The sequence below is a fragment of the Bos taurus genome, chromosome 26 (assembly GCF_002263795.3).
Source record: "Bos taurus isolate L1 Dominette 01449 registration number 42190680 breed Hereford chromosome 26, ARS-UCD2.0, whole genome shotgun sequence".
In the NCBI taxonomy this organism is placed as follows: domain Eukaryota; kingdom Metazoa; phylum Chordata; class Mammalia; order Artiodactyla; family Bovidae; genus Bos; species Bos taurus.
Window position 1 is genome coordinate 22,665,403 of NC_037353.1, and position 21,294 is coordinate 22,686,696.

Below are 21,294 nucleotides of genomic sequence, written 5' to 3' on the forward strand. Positions count from 1 at the left end.
GTCGTTTCCAACTCTTTGCGACCCCCGTGGACTGCAGCATGCCAGCCCTCTTTGTCTATCATCAACTCCCAGAGTTTGCTCAAACTCATGTCCATTGAGTTGATGATGCCATTCAACCATCTCATCCTCTGTTGCCCCCTTCTCCTCCTGCCCTCAATCTTTCCCAGCATCAGGGTCTTTTCCAGGGAGTCAACTCTTTGCATCTATCCATTAAACATAGGCTTACCACGCAACCCACCAATTCTACTTCTGAGTATATTTGCAAAAGAAGCAAAAGCAGGAACTGAAGAGATATTTGTACACCCATGTACAGATAGCCAAAAACACAACAACCAAAAGGTGGAAGCAATTCACTTGGGATCTCATCAGTGGATGATGGATAAACAAAATGTGGCACCTATATACTTGGAATATTACTCAGTCTAAAAAGGAAGGAAATTCTGACAAGTGCTACATCGGCGATGAACTGTAAAGATATTATGCTAAATGAAATAACCAGTATTTTATAGTTTTCTAAGTACTATAACATACATAATTCTCACAACCGCTTCTCTATAAAACAACTGATATCCTCATGACCTCCATTTTATAGCTAGTAGAAAGAGGTCCAGAGAAGCTAAGTAAGTTGCTCAAGGTCACACATTAAGTGGTAGAGACAAAAATTAAAAACCTGGTTTCTCTAACTCAAATTTCCATGCTCAAGCTCCTTTCAATACATCATACCGAATCTTCTGTTTACCTCCATAGTAACACTAAAAAAGGAGGCATTACAATATAAAAGAAAGAGCCCTGGATTTGGAATTAGAAAACTATGATTAATTCTCGGATTTGACACACAAGAATTGTGGGACATTTTGCAATTCAAATATCTTCAAGATTTAGTTTCCTCACTAGTTAAAAAGTATACTCTATAGGGTTTGATGACTGAAAAAGACAGCAATTTTTGAAAGAGCAGTACCTAGTTTAGCCCTTACTAAATGAAAATAAATTTTAAAAAATAAAAAAGTAAACTTCTGCAGGCTTAGCATCACCAATATATTCCCCTGATCTGGTGGTAGTGTGGTAAGTGATATTCTAAAACATCCTTCCAGTAATCTCTTGAAAAAACTGACTGGATCTTTTGATGTTTTCTACATATATTCCAAGTCTAATTCATTAGCAACAGTGAAGATGATATAATTACTGTCTGCAGCAAGTTCATCAAGAAGTTTGAGGAATGAAAATGAAGGTATAGGCCTAACTTACAAAGAGAACCGTGTCATGGTTATAGGCATCTGCTCTAAGCCCAAGCCAGTCCTTTCTGGGGTATTCAGAAAAAGGACAGGTCAGTAGTTTAAATCAGCTGTTTGATGGCCCCTAGGAAGAATAAGGACAGCAGCCAAACCAAAAGCCACCGAAAGAAAAAGCAACAATGCAGGAGATTAAAGCAAGCATAAAAGACTGTGATCAAGGAAACAAGCCCCAGATGAAAAGACACTGCCTGAAAACCCTAAGTAAATACATGAATAAATAAACACAACATAAATTATACCCATATGCACTTCATTCTATAGTCCAGAATCTGGTGTTTCTTTCAAACACCCACATTTGTCATACTGTCCTTAGGTCACAAAGGGCTCTTTAGGAGAAGGCAGTTTGTAATTCCTGATTCCTATAGAAAGTCACATTTATCATAAGGATTTACTACAGTATCTGGCTTATTTGCTAGATGCAAATATACATGAAGTTGTGAGATTTATAAAACTATGTTTGCTGCAAAATGTCTCTGGGGGTTAGGTAAGGCAGATCAACCTTCAATACCCTCAATGCAATCTTGTTAGCACATCTCACCCGCCTGCTCCCTCACCCCTGCCCTCCCAAAACACACATTTCACACTTTTTCTTTTGTTCCCAGACTTGTCAAATACTAGTAAGTCACTGCAGGGACAGGACATTTTACCTTAAAAGAAAGGGGTGGCAAGAAAAGAAAGATATAGAAATAAATATTGAATCTCAGCTCTGTCACAAATCAGAATCTATACCAAGTTGTAAATGTGCATTACTATTACTGGGAATATCTGGCAAAACTTATATCTGGAACTAAATCAAGTTTCCCCATCTGTTGGGTTTGCCTCTTCTACTCAATGTTAATTTTTTAATTGTTTGCAAGAGCAATATAATAACTGCTGAGAAAATAAAAAATGATAGGCACAAAGGGAGCCAGAATAACACAAGTCAGCTTTAGGTTTCATGACACTGAAAGCACATTCTCTCCATTTACAAACAGCTCTCTCCTGTGAGTGTGTGCTATTTTCTCAAGACCCTAAACCAACTCCATGTCTGACTCAATTTTATCCAATACATACAGCACTCTGTAATTGCCATGCTGTTTCATAAGGAACCTAAAATGACTTAGCCCCATGAGCTCCATTTGGCTCTGTTTACCACAAATAGAAATAGCCATGTAAAGCAAAACGTCAAAAGTTCCAGATCCCATGAGTCATTCATTCAACTCATGGAGAAAGGCAGAAAAAAATTTCCAGAGAAAAGCTTTCAGATGGCTTATACACAGAAACCACTTTGGCAACAAAGAGGCCTGAAAAGGGTTTGCAACTATCTCCTGGTAAGAAAATTCATAAACGAGCAAATTCTGTGAGCTATTTCAATACGACAAAATGAAAGTCACATGCATTCCTGCTTTTCTTGATCAAATATGAAAACTTCTTCCACTCCTACAGACATCGGGGCTTAAAATAGTACTGATGTTCAACATATTTCACTTAGAAAGGTACAATAAACCTCAGGATTAACCACAGAACTCTGAAAGAGATAAATCCTCACTTCTTACCTGATATTAACCAACGCGTGAGTCACCTTGCTAGCTGCTTCTTTCCACTGGCCTGCATTGGTAGAAAGCCTCAGGACTGTAAAAAAGGAAAGAACAAAGATGTGTCAGACCACTGGTATTAAAGAAATATGAGCGAAGACACAATGAAGAATATCACTATTGGAAAAACCAAACGCAGTCTGTGCCAATCTTCTATTTAAGACATCCTAATCTAGAGGAAAAAAATTAGGGCTTATTCTCAACTATCTTTCCCGCAATTTTTTTCCTCTTTCTTTCACTTTCTATCAAAATATTCTACTCCTCTGCCTTGGGTTTCCCTCTCTCCACTCTCCGCTAAAATGTTTCCATACTTAGTTTTTGCATTCAGTTAAAATCTACACTGGGGTGCTGATGTGAGGGTAACCTGATTGCCACATTAATCATTTCCCTAATAGCTGGGGCCGATTTAGTGGAATTGGCCAGCTGAGTAAGTGTCCCTTCCTGTTCCACATACAGTATATCTTTCTCCTAAAGGTCTGAACTGGGTCAAATAGGATAAATAATCTTGTCAGACAGAGGATGGTCATGTTTCAATCAAAGAGTAACCTGCTTTAGCTCCCTTGCCTTAACTGTGTAACCTGCAACATGAATCAACTGGAATAGTCTTCCCTTCTCTGACCAAAGTCTCTCACACCCTTACTCACAGAAGGGATGATGGAAATATAGTTCCCAGGTGGTGCTAGTTGTATAGAACCCGCCTGCCAATGCAGGAGACTTGGGTTTGATCCCTGGGTCAGGAAGATACTCTAGAACCCACTACAATATTCTTGCCTGGAGAATCCCATGAACAGAGGAGCCAGGCGAGCTATGGCCCACAGGGTCACAGAGTCAGACACAACTGAAGCAATTTAGCACACACACATGCATATTCTCTGTCAGCTATGAGCTTCAGGGCCACACATTATAGTACCTATACTCTTTCAGAAAAGAGACAAACCAGCACAAGTGTTTCTGGAAAGAACAAGGATACAGTGGGCGCTCCAAGCATATGTTTTTAATGAGTGAATAACGAATATGAACTAAACATGTAGAGAGTCTACTATGTGCCAGAAACTGGACAAAGAATATATACAATACAGCATACATATGAGACTCAGAGGAGACAAACAATTAATCAATCAAGTTTATTCACAGAACTGTAAGTAAGGGGGCTAGAATTTAAACCTGGAGGGAATGGTCCTACAGCCTGTACTTGATACACTGAGTGGTTAAGAGTGTGAACTCTGAAACCAACTGTTGGTGTCCAAGTCTAGCCTTTGCCACTTACTAGAGAAAAACAGCAATACTTACATGAAAGGATTATTATGAAAATCAAGTAAGTTATATATATAAAGCCTTAGATCAGTACCTGGCACATAGTAATTGTTACATAAGTATTAATATTAGCTATTATTCATTAAATAGACTGTCTTCCAAACAAATGCAAGAATATACTTAAGACCTTCTCGGAGGAGAAAGTCAGTTAGTTAATCAGAGCCTAACATTAAAAAACGTATAACCAATCTGCATAGGTACCATCACTACCAACTCCTGACCAGTATTCCTCTAGCAAGAGTAGTAGCAGCAGCAGCTGTACTAGAGGGAGGGCATATAACTGTAATAGGGAAAGAAAACTCATCTGGCTACTCTGCATCTATTTCAGCAATATTTCATTTTTATAAATTCATGCAATTTTACAAAAGAGAAGATGGAAGCCTTAATAAAACATTATCAGAGTGCTGCTTTCCTAATTTACAAGATTAAGTGCAGGGGAACTCAGTTTCAAGTTAGAGCTTTTCAGTCTCAACTCAGGGATTCATTAAGTGTATGCACAAATTTATTCATGAATGAACAAAACTGTTTCAAGCAGGTCAGACATATTTTTTTCAACTCAGTTGCAAAAACTGTTTAGATATATCCGTTTTCCACTAGACCCTCCACTAAATCATAAATTCTCTGATGGTGAAGATCTAGTATTTGTGGAACTGAGCTGAATTTTACTCCCCTTTCCTCAGAGAGGTATTCAACTCTGTTCACGGATTATTTCTCTGTTAACATCCTGTCACATCTGTTCCTTAGTGAACAGGCACCCAGATGACCTCATCACTACATTTCCAAGGGAAACAAGCTTTCCAAGCCATTGGCTTTTACATTCTTTTCTAAGTTCCCAAATTTAAACACAAAATTATCTCAAAACACCCAAACGCCTCAAGCTAAGTTTATCATTTAGGTAGTACAAAGTATGATACACCAAAACAGCATACCATGCAGCCATTTAAAAAAGAGACTTAAGTAATAGCAAAAACTGGAAACAACCATAATTTTCATGAAAGGAAAGAATGGTTAAATAAACAGTATCCATACTATGCAAAAAAAGAGAGGGTGGAGAGAGAAAGAAACTTAAGAAAACTACCAAAAAAAAAAAAATGTTCTATAATAGCTTAAAAAAAAAATAGGATAACATGATCACAATTATGTAAAACTATGCATAAAGTAGACTAATATGTGCATGCATGCTAAGTCGCTTCAGTGGTGTCTGACTCTTTGCGACCCCTATGGACAGTAGCCCACCAAGCTCCTCTGTCCATGGGATTCTCCAGGCAAGAATACTTGAATAGGTTGCCGTGCCCTTTTTCAGAGGATTTTTTCAACCCAGGGATCGAACCCACATCCCTTACATCTCCTGCATTAACAGGTGGGTTCTTTACCACTAGCGCCACCTGGGACGCCCATATGAAAATAGTGCTCATACTAGAAAGGAGAGATTGTATTAAATAAAAAAATTTGTACCTTGTTTTTTCTTTAGTACTGGTAATTATCTTTTTCTAAAAGGAAAAAAACAGTTCAAAATATGGTATCATTTACGGTTCAGGGTAGCTTATGTCAAGGTCCTTCCTCATCAGTGGATATCACTGCTGTAGGAATATTAAATGTGTCTTTATCAAGAGTCTCCTTCTTCTAGCCATGATGAAGTAACAAGACATAATTAACCCTTCTACCTTGAGCAATAAAAAACTGAACAAAATATAAGAAACAATAGCTTTCAGACATTGGACAATGGGTATACAGAACTGTGATCCTTTAAGATGGAAAACAAACAAGGTGAGCCCTAGAATTATCCCAGCTTACTGTGTGAAAAAGTTTCCAACCTACAGGGCAGACAGGAGGAACTTAAACAGAATCCAGAAGCTTGCTAAATCAAAGACACAGAGATTAGCAACTGGACAAGACAAGGCACCTAGAATTTGTGGCATAGAGCACTGTAGAGGAGGGAGTTTAACAGGGTATTCTATAAGTTTGTAGAGGGGTCCTCTTACATCTTTTGCTGAGCACTGATCTACACATAAAAAAGAGAAAACTACTCAAGCCTGGGGGTAAAGAACCACTGGAAAAGAGAAGAAATTGTGGAGCTCATGGAAGGCTCTACAAGCAAAATAATTTGAATTTCCACCAGTAAGAGTAGAAAAACCTATCGATATATGAATTATCAGGAAGAATCTTCAGATGGGTACTGCATTAGTAATCTGGCCAAATTAGCCTATAATAAAAGTTGCTCTTAACCCAATTTAATAACCCTTAAAAGCAAATCCTAAAAGGATGAAACAGATTCCACACAACATAACTGCATTCCAGAATAAAGTCTAACATTATATAAAGGAACATAATAAAATCAAACCTTACAACATTAACATCACAATGTTCAAAATCCAATTTAAAAATTACCAGCATTCAAGAAGTAGGAAAGGGACTTCCCTGGTGGTCCAGTGGTTAAGAAAACACCTTGCAGAACTATACTCAATATTTTGTAATAACCTATAGTGGAAAAGAATCTAAAAAAGAATACACATATGTATACACACACACACACACACACACACACACAAATCACTTTGCTCTATATCTGAAACTGATACAACATTGTAAATCAACTGTTTCAATAAAAATTTTTCAAAAAGAATCCACCTTGCAGTGCAGGGGACACAGGTTCAATCCCAGGTCAGAGAACTCAGATCCCACTAGAGAGCCCATGTGCTGCAACCAAAGACCCCACATAATGCAACGAAGATCCTGCATGCCACAACTAAGACCCAATGCAGCCTAATTAATTAATTTTAAAAACCCAAAGAAGCCAGAAAAACATAACCCAAAAGCAGGAGAAAAATCAGTCAATAAAACAGACCTAGACATGAAGAGAGATGATGCAGTTAGTGGGAAAGGACATTAAAACAGCTATTGTAATAATGCTCCATATGCTCGGGAAGGTACCAAGTGAAAACAAAACTTGTGTTCACATAAATCTGTGTACAAAAATGTTTACAGAGGTTTTATTTACAATCCCTAAAAACTGGAAACTTTCTAAATGTCCTTCCACTGATAAATGGATAAGTTAAACTAGCATATTCCCACAATGGAATATTACCCCATAATAAAAAGGAACAAACTACTGATACCTGCATCAACATGGATAACTTCAAACAAATTACTATGTATAAGAAGCCAGACTCCCAGTGCACTAGCCCCAAGCATCCAGTATGGGATGGTATGGGGAGGGAGGAGGGAGGAGGGTTCAGGATGGGGAACACATGTATACCTGTGGCGGATTCATTTTGATATTTGGCAAAACTAATACAATTATGTAAAGTTTAAAAATACAATAAAATTAAAAAAAAAAATAAATAAATAAAAAAAATAAAAAAAAAAAAAGAAGCCAGACTCAAAAAACGGTATGATGTCATCTATATACTTTTTTAGAAAAGGCAAAATCATGGGGACAAGGAATAGATCAGTGGTTGCTAGAAAGTGACTAGGAGCTGATCTCAAAGCAATAGGTGGAGGAGTTGATCTTACAGGAGTACAGAGAAGAGGGAAGTTTTTGAGATGGTAAAACTCTTCTAAATCTTGATTTTCTGTGATAATTATACTTCTATATGCATTTGCTGAAATTGAGAACAGTACATTAAAAATGGTGCATTATATCATATATGTAAATTATACTTCAAAAAACCTGACTAAAAAATACATTTTTTTCCACCTGAAGTTTCATTATACTTTACACAAAATGGAGAGTACTGAAACATGCCACCTCCTGCTATTTGTTGTGTTTCATTTAGTAAAATTCACTTTCCTCTTTGTACTTTCTTAGTACATCTGAGCATTCCCAGATATCCTTTCTTCTCTTGTTGCTATAGCTGTAAACGTTGATCTCATTTGACTGTGTACATGGCTCAAATGTGCAGGTAAGCCAGACATCTATAAAACACCTCCCCCACTCCAACTCTCCTTCCTTTCCTCACTGAAAGACCTCTTTATTCATCCATTAATGGGTGTTAAAGCCTCTGGGGCAGCTCTTCACCCTTGGAAAATTCTATATTCTTGAAAACAAGGATACTGGTAAAAGCCGGGTAGATGCAAACCACACCAGGGTACACTGAGAACATTCTGCCAATGGGAAGTTTGCTAGAGGGTTCTCATGGAAGACTTCCTAGCTCAAAAAAAAAAAAAAAAGACGTGTGACTTGATATGACAATGGGAACCTCTTATTCTGAGGGGAGCTGACCTGATGCTAAAGCTATTACACTGACGATGAGAGAGCAGGGAAATAAAAAAAAAAATTCCTCCTAGGCAATCCTTTCCACTGTTTGCTTCTACTCTTTCTCCATGTATTCCAAATCCCCTCTACTTTACTCATGATACATACAGGAGTCCCAAGCAGAAGATGAACTTTTCATAAATAGTCCCAACAATAGGGATCAATAAACTAATCAATAGTGACAGAAAGCAGATCAGGGGTTGCCTAGGGATAAGGGACAGAGGTGGTAAAAGTGACATAGAGGGACACAAGGAAATTTGGGGAGAGGGGGAGGATATGTACATTATCTTGATTTAATGACACCTTCATGTACATATACACATGCCAAAACTTATCAAAAATTGTATCCTTTAAAAAAGTGCAGTTTGGGACTTCCCTGGGGGTCCAGTGGTTAAGACTCCATGCTTCCACTGCAGGGGGTGTGGGTTCCATCCCTGGTCAGGGAACTAAGATCCCATATGCCTCAGCATGGCCAAAAAAAAAAAAGAATGCAGTTTATTATATACTGATCACATCCCTAATAAGTTGGAGCTTTTTAATAGACAACTTTATTGAGTGGCTTACTATTTCTGGGAAATCTAAAGAAATCTTTCTTGACCTTTAAACTTAGGTAGGTTTGATTAGACTCTTCACTCAAACTTACAGGGATACATGACCTCTTATAGAAGTAAGGAATACTCATGTGGCTGCAGAGTAAATTTTAGGCAAGCCAATCACCAAAAGGTTTTTGCAAAAAAGATTTTTATCTAATGCCCACTTCCTCTTCTAAGTTATGCTAAAAATACATAGGTACATTAAAAATCCTTAAAACCTTGTACCTTTTCAAATCACACAATGTTCCTTTGGGATCCAAGCTCTTCTATTTGCTGCTGTCAACTCCCACCCACTCTCACACCCATCTCACTGGCATTCACTAAATCTACAAGCCTCCCTATTTTCTCTCTTTCACAAACATCAAGAAAGGGCTACAGGGATGCTAACCAGCCTTCTACTGAGATGAATTTTGAGTTCCTGAAGGCGAGGAAGTCCACATATACTTTCTTATTGCCTGAGAAAAGGAGACTACTATAGTTCTGTGCCAAGTAAGGGCACCAAGCAACTAGGGGAGAATCTTTTGGAGTCTTTTCCTTTCATAGACCAAAAATCACAGCTGATCGGGAGACAAAAAATAAAAAGAAGACAGCTTACCCATAGAGTAGAGGTTGTCAAAGCTCTGGTGCATGCGGATAATCTCATAGTAGAGTTCATCATAACTGCTGGGGGTGGGCAGGAATGTATCTCCATATGTGATAAACATATTAAATAGGTTCACAATCTAAAAAAGAAGCAAAAGCCCATATATAGACATCATACTATGAAGACTCAGAAGGGTATTATCAGTAGTGTGCTATATAGCCAGCTCTTACTGTCTTTCAAGAGCAGTTAAATTTTCAGCAATTTTGTTAGCTGGTTATTAAACAAAATCATTATTAAAAATTAACTTTTCTATAAAACTTACCATTCAATAAATTACATTAAAGTAATAATTACTGAAAACTCATCACTTTCTAATTATTTTCTACCTTTCCATATTATCAATCCCCTTGAAATTAATTTACACCTCTTGTATCTGTGTGGTGGGAATATTATATAAGAGTGTGTGTTACCATTATTTCATGAAAGAGCCCAGGTTCTCCAAAGACACAGGTGAAAGTGGAAGCACTAGTAGGGAGATTCTGATCCAAAGGGAAAATAAAGGCCTGGTATCCTCCTATAGTTTAATCCTTAGAACACCAGCTCCTGTCTCAAACCAGCCCATTTTTGCCCTAGAGTATAGCTTCAGAAAAATAAACGTGTTTTTTTGCTACTCACCATAAGAGCTAATGTAAAAATGTTGTGCTTTGCCAAAAGTACAGTCTCATTTGACATAAGGAACTTCAACAAATTTATCAAGGCTTTAAAAAAAAGAAAAAAAAAGGCATTGATAAGATAATCAAAGCATAATCAATAAAGTTAAATGAAAGTAGACTAGATCTAAAGAAATCCAAACAGGGCTAGAATGAGTATATCACAGCTACTAGGAAATTTTTAAAAGCAGGCAGAGCAGGTGTAGTTGAAGAAAACACTGACCTTCTCAAGTACATGTTTGCTTATCTGTCTATAGAAGGTTATAAAAAATCTACTTTTTACTTCTTAAATAGCAATTAAGCTCAGAAATCTGACTATAAAATGGACATTTCAGTGTTCCAAATTTACACCTGTATGCTGATTTCCCCATCAAATTTCCTCAGTTTATTGAGTGTCCCTTCTCACCCCAGGCTGCTAGCGTTTCAAGTCACCAAGTTTTAGCTGCATATCTGTTTCAAACATTACAGCTAAGAAGGACATCTTTCGAATCTAAATGATCAACAGACATACTATAGAACTTACTGCTTTAGTTCTGGATAAAAAAAGAGCTCATGAAGGGAAAAAAAGCCCTTAACTGTTCTAAATATTCAAATAAGAGTGCAACATGCTCTGTCCTCTCTTAACTGTGACAACATTTACTGAAAAGGTCCCCTTTTTGCCTTGTAATCTTTAATGAGGGGAGAGAGTGCCAAAACCCAAGCAATCTCAATCATGAGATTGACTGCTAAGTCCTAGTTAAACAGTACAGCTTTAAAGACATTTTTGCCAATAAATATCAAGCATAAAATAATTTAACCACTGCCTTATACTCTTTCACCCAAGGCTATAAACTCAGTCCTGCTTCTGTGCCCACCATAGCCACTGCCACTGTACCTATCTCCCCTGTGTGATGGGGAATATAAAGGAGGGGTTCAGCGGCTACAAGTATTTGATGTTCCTTTTGTCTTCTCCCCATCAACCTGTCCTACTTCTACATATACACACACAAAAAAGGCTCGACCGCTCCTTTCCTAAAACCATACCTGCTTTTTTGTCAGCAGAGAAGTCCCTTCTCTCGTCTGAGCTTTGTGTGAAGTTTACTACTCTTAGAAAAGAGATGTGAGCTTAGATTTAAAACAGCAGGGAATGGTGAGTAGGAGTAAGTCTCTCCAGACACTTGCTGCCTGCCATACAACACCCCTCACTCTCAACCCTCTAAAAGCACAGGTACAGTAAAGAAACAGCAGGCAAGGAAAAGTACAAGAGCTTGTCTACATTCTGTTTCTAAAGCCTGATTCTTCCCTTCAAACAGGGGGGGGGGGGGGGAAAAAGCCTTGCTAGGGTTGAAGGAGGCAGGCATCCTCATTTATGAACTCTTCACCCTGACTCAAGTTCTCTGAGGTTTCCTAATGGAAAGGCAAATGATAGGCAGCTGGCTTTTTTGATGTTGTCTGTTAACAACTGATCTACTGGACTGGACCTAAAAAAGCTCCACGGGAGGCCACTCTGGATCATACAATCTTCTAAGCTCCTAGTAGGCCAGGAGCTCAGAGAATGAAGGGGACTAGCTAAAATCCACATAAAAATGACTAACCCATGGGGATTCCCTGGCAGTCCAGTGGTTAGAATTCGGCACTTTCACTGACATGGCCCAGGTTCAATCTCTGATTGGGTAACTAAGATCCTGCAAGCTGCAGCACGGCCAAGAAAAAGACTAACCCAGCCCAGATCTCTCAATGCGTAGGGGCTGCCCACACCACCCCCACTAACCCCAGAGCTTAGACAAGCCCTGTTAATAGATAAATCTTCTGACAGTAGGACTCCCTAAATTCACAGGAGACAAGAAAAAGGATGGGTAACACATGTGGCATTCTACAAAACATAATGGCTAGCTAGAGACAAAGTTGCTTTTGCACATATCCAATCAAGGAAGGCTTTTGTCCCAGGTACATGCAGCACAAAGATGCAGCCTCAGCAGTGGTTATGTGGTAATTAAGGGGTAGAAAACCTGGAGAAAAGGAAGTGAGCACAATGATTTATTGCTCCTCTGCTGGACTACAGCTAGCCTTGATCTCTGGGATTCAGAGCCAGGGATGACAAAATGATAAATATGAAGGGAGGAAGAGAGCAATTCTAGCACAGGCCAAGAGGTGGCCTGCGTTTCAATTGTCACTGATGTCAGCAGAGTCAAATAGTGTTGAGAAGGAGAGTCCAGCACTGCAATACTCCGAGAGTCTGTGTCAGGGAAACCTGCATTCTATCCCTGACAATTCAGGTCAGACCCCCTCCTTCTGAAAAAGCCAGGGTTTTCTTACCTGGAAGTCATCATTCTCCAGAGGGAATTTAAAAGGCAGCTAAAATGAACCAAGTACCCTTAAAATTGGCTCCCATGAGCCTCTGACATCAGGAACCATGATTCTTCTTCGAGAAGGAATGTCCCAAATATCCCATAATGTAACACTTTTTTCCTTCAACATCTTTCTGACTTAGCATTCTATCAACTGTTCAGTGTCCTATATACACATACATGGTCTTCTATCCTCTAACCCGATGTGATGGGAGTTAAAAATTTGTGAGGCTTCAACATAGTTGATTTAAAATTTTTAGAGCTAGAAAGGACCTTAGAGGTTATTTAATCCTACTCCCTCATTTTTGGATTCAAAAACAACCCCTGACCACCACCCCAACTAGTTAGTGACCAAGCAGGGACTAGAACCTGGTCTCCTGTTCAGTGTTCCTTCTTCCATTCCATTAAGATAAAAGCCTGCAGTCCATGGGGTTGTAAGAGTCCATGATGTCACTGCTTAGCAACCGAACAACAACAACAGACAAACAAAGGTGCTGAGAGTGAAAGTGAAGTCACTCAGTCGTGTCCGACCCTTTGGTACCCCATGGGCTACAGACTGCCAGGCTCCTCCATCCGTGGGATTTTCCAGGCAAGAATACTGGAGTGGTTTGCCAGTTCCTTCTCCAGAGGATCTTCCCGACCCAGGAATCAAACCCGGGTCTCCCACACTGCAGGCAGACTCTTTACCATCTGAGCTAGATGCAGTCAAATATTAAAACAGAAGGAAGCTCATGTATAAATGGTGTGCTTAAGATTTGCTAAGTATACTACCATCAATACTTTCCTAGAAGACTCTGGTTTATAACTTTCTCCACCTATTGGCTGCTCCAAGGTTATTTCCATCTACTTGGTGCTCTTCTTTTCTTGGTCCTCAGCTACTTATTATAGCACAACTGCTTAACACCTCATTATTACCTTTCTTCTATTCATTCTCAACACTAAAAAACTTCTAGTAGCTTTTCTCAGCAAAAAACACCTCAGCGGGCCCTCTATATCAGCTTTCATCTCTCCTCTTTATTTTTATTTTTAATTGTTTAAAAAAAAAAAACACATTTATTTGCCTATGCCAGTTCTTAGTTGCAGCATGCGGGATTTCTTAGTTGTGGCCTGCAAACTCTTAGTTCCGGTATGTGGGATCTAGCTCCCTGACGAGGGATGGAACCTGGGCCCCCTGCGTTGGGAGCTCAGAGTCTTAGCCACTGGACCGCCACAGAAGTCCCTCATCTCTCTTCTTTAAATCTCATCTTTCCTACACCTCTATCTCCCTTTCTCTGTTTCCTCTCTAGGATTTTTAAAAAATAATACTACTAATAATAAATGTCAACTAAAACTGTTCCTATTCCCCTCACTATGGGTGTGTCCTTCAAAATTATGTACTGAACATAGACCATGATCAGATCTGAACTTCAAATGGAGCTGCTACTGCTGCTGCTAAGTCGCTTCAGTTGTGTCCGACTCTGTGCAACCCCATAGATGGCAGCCCACCAGGCTCCCCTGTCCCTGGGATTCTCTAGGCAAGAGTACTGGAGTGGGTTGCCATTTCCTTCTCCTCAAATGAAGCTAAGATCCCCTTTCTTTATGCAAAATCAGAACTGAAACAAACAAAAAAAACCTGAGTATAAGCAATTCATAGCCAGGTTTATTCATAAGCTATTATGATGCAGTGCTATGGACAGGGTTTAACTGCAGGGCAGAGAATAGCCGTGGGCCAGGGGCAGGTTAAGGACAGAAGAGAAATGGTACTCAGGATCTCGGTGCCAACACACAAGTAGCACAGAGCTCATGCTGGCCGATTCCTGCCTCACCACTCTCCAAACACACATTTTTAGAAAACCGCCCTCGATCCACTTGTTCACTTGGTGCCATTTGGGCACATGACCAGCCAAACTGTTCCAAGGACAGTCACAGAGGTAACAGTACATAGAGGGAAGAGTTAGGATAACTAAAAAAGACAAGGTATTGGTTGTATAAACATAAGATTATTAATTAGTCATATCTCTGTTAAGAGTTTGGTATCAAGCATGACACGTGTTGTAGTCATTGTGAAGATAAGCGGTGGAGCAGGATATACTTTTTTCTTTGTAATTTAACACTTTGGTTACCATGTTTCTAATTTTTAGGTAACAGTTTTAAAAGGAAGCAGGGGAGAAGAGACTAACACAAAATCTTCCTCAACAAAAATATGATCCTTAGTCTGAGGGATTTCCAAAGAAAAAGGGCCTATGTTATAGAAACTCAATACTGTGTAAACAGTTCTGCCCATTAGGCAAGCAATGGCTACCCATTCCACAAAACAGAATCGCACAGTTTATTGCAGAGTATCTTTTCAGATGAGGACAAGCTTGGTGGCTGAGACCCTCCGGGCCTTAACAGACAATTCTCACTGGCCCCAATCCTTCACAGCCCCAGGAACAGGCTGTCCCCAAACACCAATGCCAGATAGATATATCGTAGAGAGAAATGGATCATATCTTTCTGCTGAATGACACCTACTACAAGTCACTAACTATGCCAGAAGTTCACATCAAGTACAGTTGTTCCTCAGTATCCACAGTGGGGGTGGGGGGTGGGTAGGATTGGCTCCAGGACTTTCCCCCCAAATACCCAATTCCATAGAGTCTCAAGTCCTTTAAATAAAATGGTATAGTTACCTACACACATCTTCCTATATAGTTTAAACCAACTCTAGGTTGCTTACAATGCAATACCTAATACAGTGTAATACCTAATACAATGTAAAAGCCATGTAAATAGTTGCTGGCATACAGCAAATTCATGTTCTGCTCTTTGGAAATTTCTGGAATTTTTTTTTCCAAATATTTTTGATCTGTGGTTGGCTGAACCCGTGGATGCAGAACCCATGGATATAGAGGGAAAACTGTATCTCAAATCTTCCTCTTTTCTACTGCACTCCACTTGAGAGCTTAAAAAGAGATACCTAACTACAGAAATCATCTCCCCCAAACTGCATTCATCTCTTTTCAAAGGGAGAAACACAAAAGTCATAAATGGCAAGGGAAGTAACATCTATTAGGTATATGCTAGATGGTAGGCATTATGTAAAGCACTTAAAGTACATCACTCTCACTGAAACCTAGTAAGTATCCCATGAAGGAGCTAATAACGGTCCCAATTAACAGATGACCAAATTAAAATTCAGAAAGATTTAATAAGTTATCCAAAGTCACATAGCTAATTGAAGATAAATTACATTAACAGCAACATACCAGGATGGTCCATGAACTCCCCTTGCTGAGATTTATGAAACTGTACTGGTTCCTCCTAAACTTCACTTAAAAAAACATTTGTTGAAGGTTGAGGAACAAGCTATCTAGGACCAATACTTGTATTTGCCATCCAAAACTATAACTTTATGCCACCCAAAACTGTAACTTTAATCAGAGTTCCACTAACCAGCACCTCACACATCCAAGTGATCAAAAGAAAAATCTTGTAAGTTCATCTCTCTTTTAAGCATCTCAGAATTTTACTCCACTGACCTAAAGACACTTTAACCTGCACAGTCTCAAAAACAAGAAGTGAAAAGCAAGGACTCGAGTATTTTTGCACCCATGTTTATAACAGCATTATTTACAATAGCCAAAAGGTGGAAGCAATACAAGAATCCATTGACACATGAATAGATAAACAAAACATGAAAGACACAATCAGAAAATTACTTGAGCTAATCAGTGAATTTAGTAAAATTACAGGATACCAAATCAATATACAGAAATCCCTTGCACTAACAGTGACAAATCAGAAAGAGAAATTAAGGAATCAATTCCATTCACCATTGCAATAAAAAAATTAAAATACCTAGGAATAAATCTACCTAAGGAGACAGAAGAGCTGTATACAGAAAACTATAAGACACTGATGAAAGAAATCAAAGATGACATAAACAGATGGAGAGATATACCAAGCTCCTAGATTGGAAGAATTAATATTGTGAAAATGACTATACTACCCAGAGCAAACTACAGATTCAATGCAATCCCTATCAAATTACCAATGGCATTTTTCACAGAACTAGAACAAAAATTTCACAATTCACATGGAAATACAAAAGACCCTGAATAGCCAAAGCGTTCTTGAGAAAGAAGAATGGAACTGGAGGAATCAACCTCTTGACTTCAGACTATATACTACAAAGCTACAGTCATCAAGACAGTATGGTACTGGCACAAAAACAGAATATAGACCAATGGAACAGGATAGAAAGCCCAGAGATAAATCCATGCACCTATGGGCACCTTATCTTTGACAAAGGAGGCAAGAATATACAATGGATAAAACACAGTCTCTTCAATAAGTGGTGCCGGAAAACTAGACAGTTTCATGTAAAAGAATGAAATTTGAACACTTTCTAACACCATACACAAATATAAACTCAAAATGGGTTAAAGACCTAAATGTAAGACCAGAAACTAAAATTCTTAGAGGAGAACATAGGCAGAATACTCTTTGACATAAACCACAGCAAGATCCTCTATGACCCACCTAATAGCAGAACAGAAATAAAAACAAAAATAAATGGGATCTAATTAAACTTAAAAGCTTTTGCACAGCAAAGGAAACCATAAACAAGATGAAAAGACAACCCTTAGAATAAGAGAAAATAATTTCAAATGAAGCAGCTGACAAAGGAGTAATCTCCAAAATATATAAGCAGCTCAGGCAGCTCAATATCAGAAAACAAACAACCCAAAAAATGGGCCTAAATAGACCTAAATAGACATTTCTCCAAAAAGACATACAGATGGGTAATAAACACATAAAAAAGTGCTCAACATTGCTTATTATTAGAGAAATGCAATCAAAACTACAATGAGGTATCACCTCAAACCAGTCAGACTGGCAATCATCAAAAAATCTACAAACAATAAATGTTGGAGAGGATGTGGGAAAAAGGCCATATGACCCAGCAATCCCACTACCAGGCATATTCCCTGAGAAAACCACAATTCTAGAAGATACATGTACCCCAGTGTTCACTGCAGCACTACTTACAATAACCAGGACATGGATGCAACCTAGATGTCTATTAACAGACGAATGGATAAAGAAGTTGTAGTACAAATATACAATGGAATATTACTCAACCATAAAAAGGAACGAATTTGAGTCAGTTCTAGTGAGGTGGATGAACCTAGAGCCTGTTATACAGAGTGAAGTAAGTCAGAAAGAGGAAAACAAATATCATATATTAATGCATATATATGGAATCTAGGGCTCCCCAGGTAGCTCAGCTGGTAAAGAATCCACCTGCAATGCAGGAGACCCTGGTTCGGTTCCTGGGTTGGGAAGTTACCCTGGAGAAGGGATAGGCTACCCACGCCAGTATTCTTGGGCTTCCCTGATGGCTCAGATGGTAAAGAATTCGCCTGCAATGCAGGAGACCTGAGTTCGATCCCTGGGTTGGGAAGATCCCCTGGAGGAGGACATGACAACCCACTCCAGTATTCTGGCCTGGAGAATCCCCATGGACAGAGAAGCCTGATGGGCTACGGTCCATGGGGTCAGAAAGAGTCCAACATGACTAAGCAACCAAGCACACATATATGGAATCTAGAAAAATATACTAATGAACCTATTTGTAGAGCAATAACAGAGATGCAGACATAGAGAAAGAACTGTAGACACAGGTGAGTAAGGAGAGGCTGGGATGAACTGAGAGAGCAGCACTGATACCACATGTAAAACAGACACCAGTGGGAATTTGCTATATGACACAGGAAGCTCAACCTGGTTCTCTGTGACAACCTAGAGGGGCAGGATGGGCTGAGAGGAGGGAGGGAGTTCAAGAGGGTGGAGATATATGTATACCTATGGCTGATTCATGTTGATGTATGGCAGAAACCAATACAACATTATAAACCAATTACTTTCCAATTAAAAAATAATTTTTTTTTTTTTAAATGTGGAATGCAAACTAGTACAGCCACTATGGAGAACAGTGTGGAGATTCCTTAAAAAACTGGAAATAGAACTGCCTTATGATCCAGCAATCCCACTGCTGGGCATACACACTGAGGAAACCAGAATTGAAAGAGATACATGTACCCCAATGTTCATCGCAGCACTGTATATAATAGCCAGGACATGGAAGCAACCTAGATGTCCATCAGCAGATGAATGGATAAGAAAGCTATGGTATACATACACAATGGAGTATTACTCAGCCATTAAAAAGAATACATTTGAATCAGTTCTAATGAGGTGGATGAAACTGGAGCCTATTATACAGAGTGAAGTAAGCCAAAAAGAAAAAATACCAATACAGTATACTAACGCATATATATGGAATTTAGAAAGATGGTAACAATAACCCTGTATACAAGACAGCAAAAGAGACACTGATGTATAGAACAGTCTTTTGGACTCTGTGGGAGAGGGAGAGGGTGAGATGATTTGGGAGAATGGCATTGAAATATGTATAATATCATATATGAAACGAGTCACCAGTCCAGGTTCAATGCACGATACTGGATGCTTGGGGCTGGTGCACTGGGACGACCCAGAGGGATGGTATGGGGAGGGAGGAGGGAGGAGGGTTCAGGATGGGGAACACGTGTATGCCTGTGGTGGATTTATTTTGATATATGGCAGAACCAATACAATACTGTAAAGTTCAAAAATAAAATAAAATTTTTAAAAATTAAAAAATAAATAAATAAATAAAAAATAGATTTTAAAAAATGTGGTATACAGTGGAATATTACTCAGCCTGAAAAAGGAAATTCTGCCACATGCTAAAACATAGGTGAAACATGAAGACACTATGCTAAGTGAAAAAAGTCAGTCACAGAAGGACAAATACCACATGACTCAATTTACATGCAGGACGTAGAGAAATCAAATTCATAGAGACAGGAAGCAGATTGGTGGTTGCTAGAGGTGTAGACAGGGAGGAATACAGGCTTACTGTTTAATAGATACAATTTCAGTCTAAGAAAACTTTTAAAATTCTGGAGACGGAAGGAAGAGATGGTTGCCCAACAATATGAATGTACTTAATGCCACTGAGCTTACACTTAAAATGATAAAATTTTATGTATGTTTTACCAATTGAAAAACAAGAGGCCAATATTTTTCTTTCCACAGACATTAGCATGAGCCCTGCAAATACTCCATCCCAACTTTCTGTAACCTCAGCATAACTGATGGGCTGAAATTTACATCATGGTACACAGTACTGAGTACAGAGCCAAACATACAAAAGTGTTTTGATGGGAAAATAAAAGGTACCCAATATACTCAATCAACAGAGAGTCATGAACACTTGAGCAAGAATACAAATTCAAAATGAGCACTGCACAGCCTTCAAGACAATACCACGGCAGTTTTCAGAATAATCATCAAAGCTGATAGTCAAAGCTAACAACACACTGAAGTACAGTTGATCCTTGAACAACTTGGGTTTGAACTGTGTGGGTCCACTTATACTTAGATTTTTAAAAATAAATGTATACTATGTTACTATATGATCTGTGGTTGGTCAAATCCACAGATGTGAGACTGCTGGTAGGAAGTGCAGACTGTAAAGTTATAGGTAAATTTTTGACAAGGTTGGAGTGGGGGGCTGGGTATAAGCACCTCAAAACCTCAACTTCTTTAAGGGTCAACTATTCTAACAATATTCTAGGAAATCCTTGGGGATACTGGGTTTGACTCCTAAATCTTTTTTATTCCTACTAAAGGAGGATCCAGATCCCTGGCTTCAAATACTCTTAAACTGCACTGAGTGAAAAATAGAGAAGTTATGTCAGTGAAACATCTGAGGTATTCCACTACACATTCAACAAGTTTAAGTTGTAAGGAAGTGGGTGCTCCATACACATTTGTTTCTTCACTGGAAAGTCCACCAAGCACTTTGAAAACTTAAGTGTCTGGATTCGCTTTCAGGAACTATAAACTAGCTGCAACTGCTGCCTCTTTACTTCCCTGATGGCTCAGCTGGTAAAGAATCTGCCTCCAATGCAGGAGAACCCAGTTTGACTCCTAGGCCAAGAAGATCTGCTGGAGAAGGGATAGGCTACCCACTCCAGTATCCCTGAGCTTCCCTTGTAGCTTAGCTGGTAAAGAATCCGCCTGCAATGTGGGAGACCTGGGTTCGATCCCTGAGTTGGGAAGATTCCTCTGGAGAAGGGAAAGGCTACACACTCTATTATTCTGGCCTGGATGTTGCCTCTTTGACTCTGTACTAGAGGCAAGTGTCAGTCTCCTACTTAGCTCTCCAGGTTTCTTTCCTTGGAGAGTACTGTGCATCAAATATGGCAGCAGGATGCAGAAGTTCTGACTTTTCTGTATGCAAACACAAGTAGAACAAAGGATAGTGCACAGGTTCTGGAAAGTTGAGCCAGGAATGGGTACCCTGACAGTTCCCTGCGTCCCAAGTGAATTCACAGAGGCAAAAGCAGCCAATCTGTTTTTTAAATGTGAAGATTTCAATACCACCCACCTGAGAATCCTGCTGTCCGACACAAGGCCACCTCACTGCACAAGGAACCTTGTTCACAGAGCTGTTCCTAGCATTAATATACCCGACACAATGAAGACTTTCCCAGACTTTTTCTATTCTACTTTGAATTTAAGTGGAAGAAAAGAAGGTAGCAAGCAGCAAACCATGTTGTCGTGTAGAAG

At 39.1% G+C, this 21,294-nt stretch overlaps 1 protein-coding gene across 9 annotated transcripts in view; it reads right to left on the reverse strand.

Annotated features, from left to right (window-relative positions):
* ARMH3 (armadillo like helical domain containing 3) overlaps nt 1-21,294 on the reverse strand; it is a 177,790-nt gene that overhangs the window by 93,844 nt on the left and 62,652 nt on the right. For all 9 annotated transcript variants that reach the window (XR_003032881.2, XM_010820002.4, XM_002698448.6 and 6 more), the window contains 3 exons: nt 10,287-10,369; nt 9,624-9,750; nt 2,828-2,903 (listed from right to left, as the gene is read on the reverse strand). Coding sequence is in view for 8 of the 9 variants with exons in the window: in XM_010820002.4 (XP_010818304.1) it covers nt 2,828-2,903; nt 9,624-9,750; nt 10,287-10,369 (286 nt within the window). In the remaining variant the exon portion in view is untranslated. The remainder of the gene's footprint in view (nt 1-2,827; nt 2,904-9,623; nt 9,751-10,286; nt 10,370-21,294) is intronic.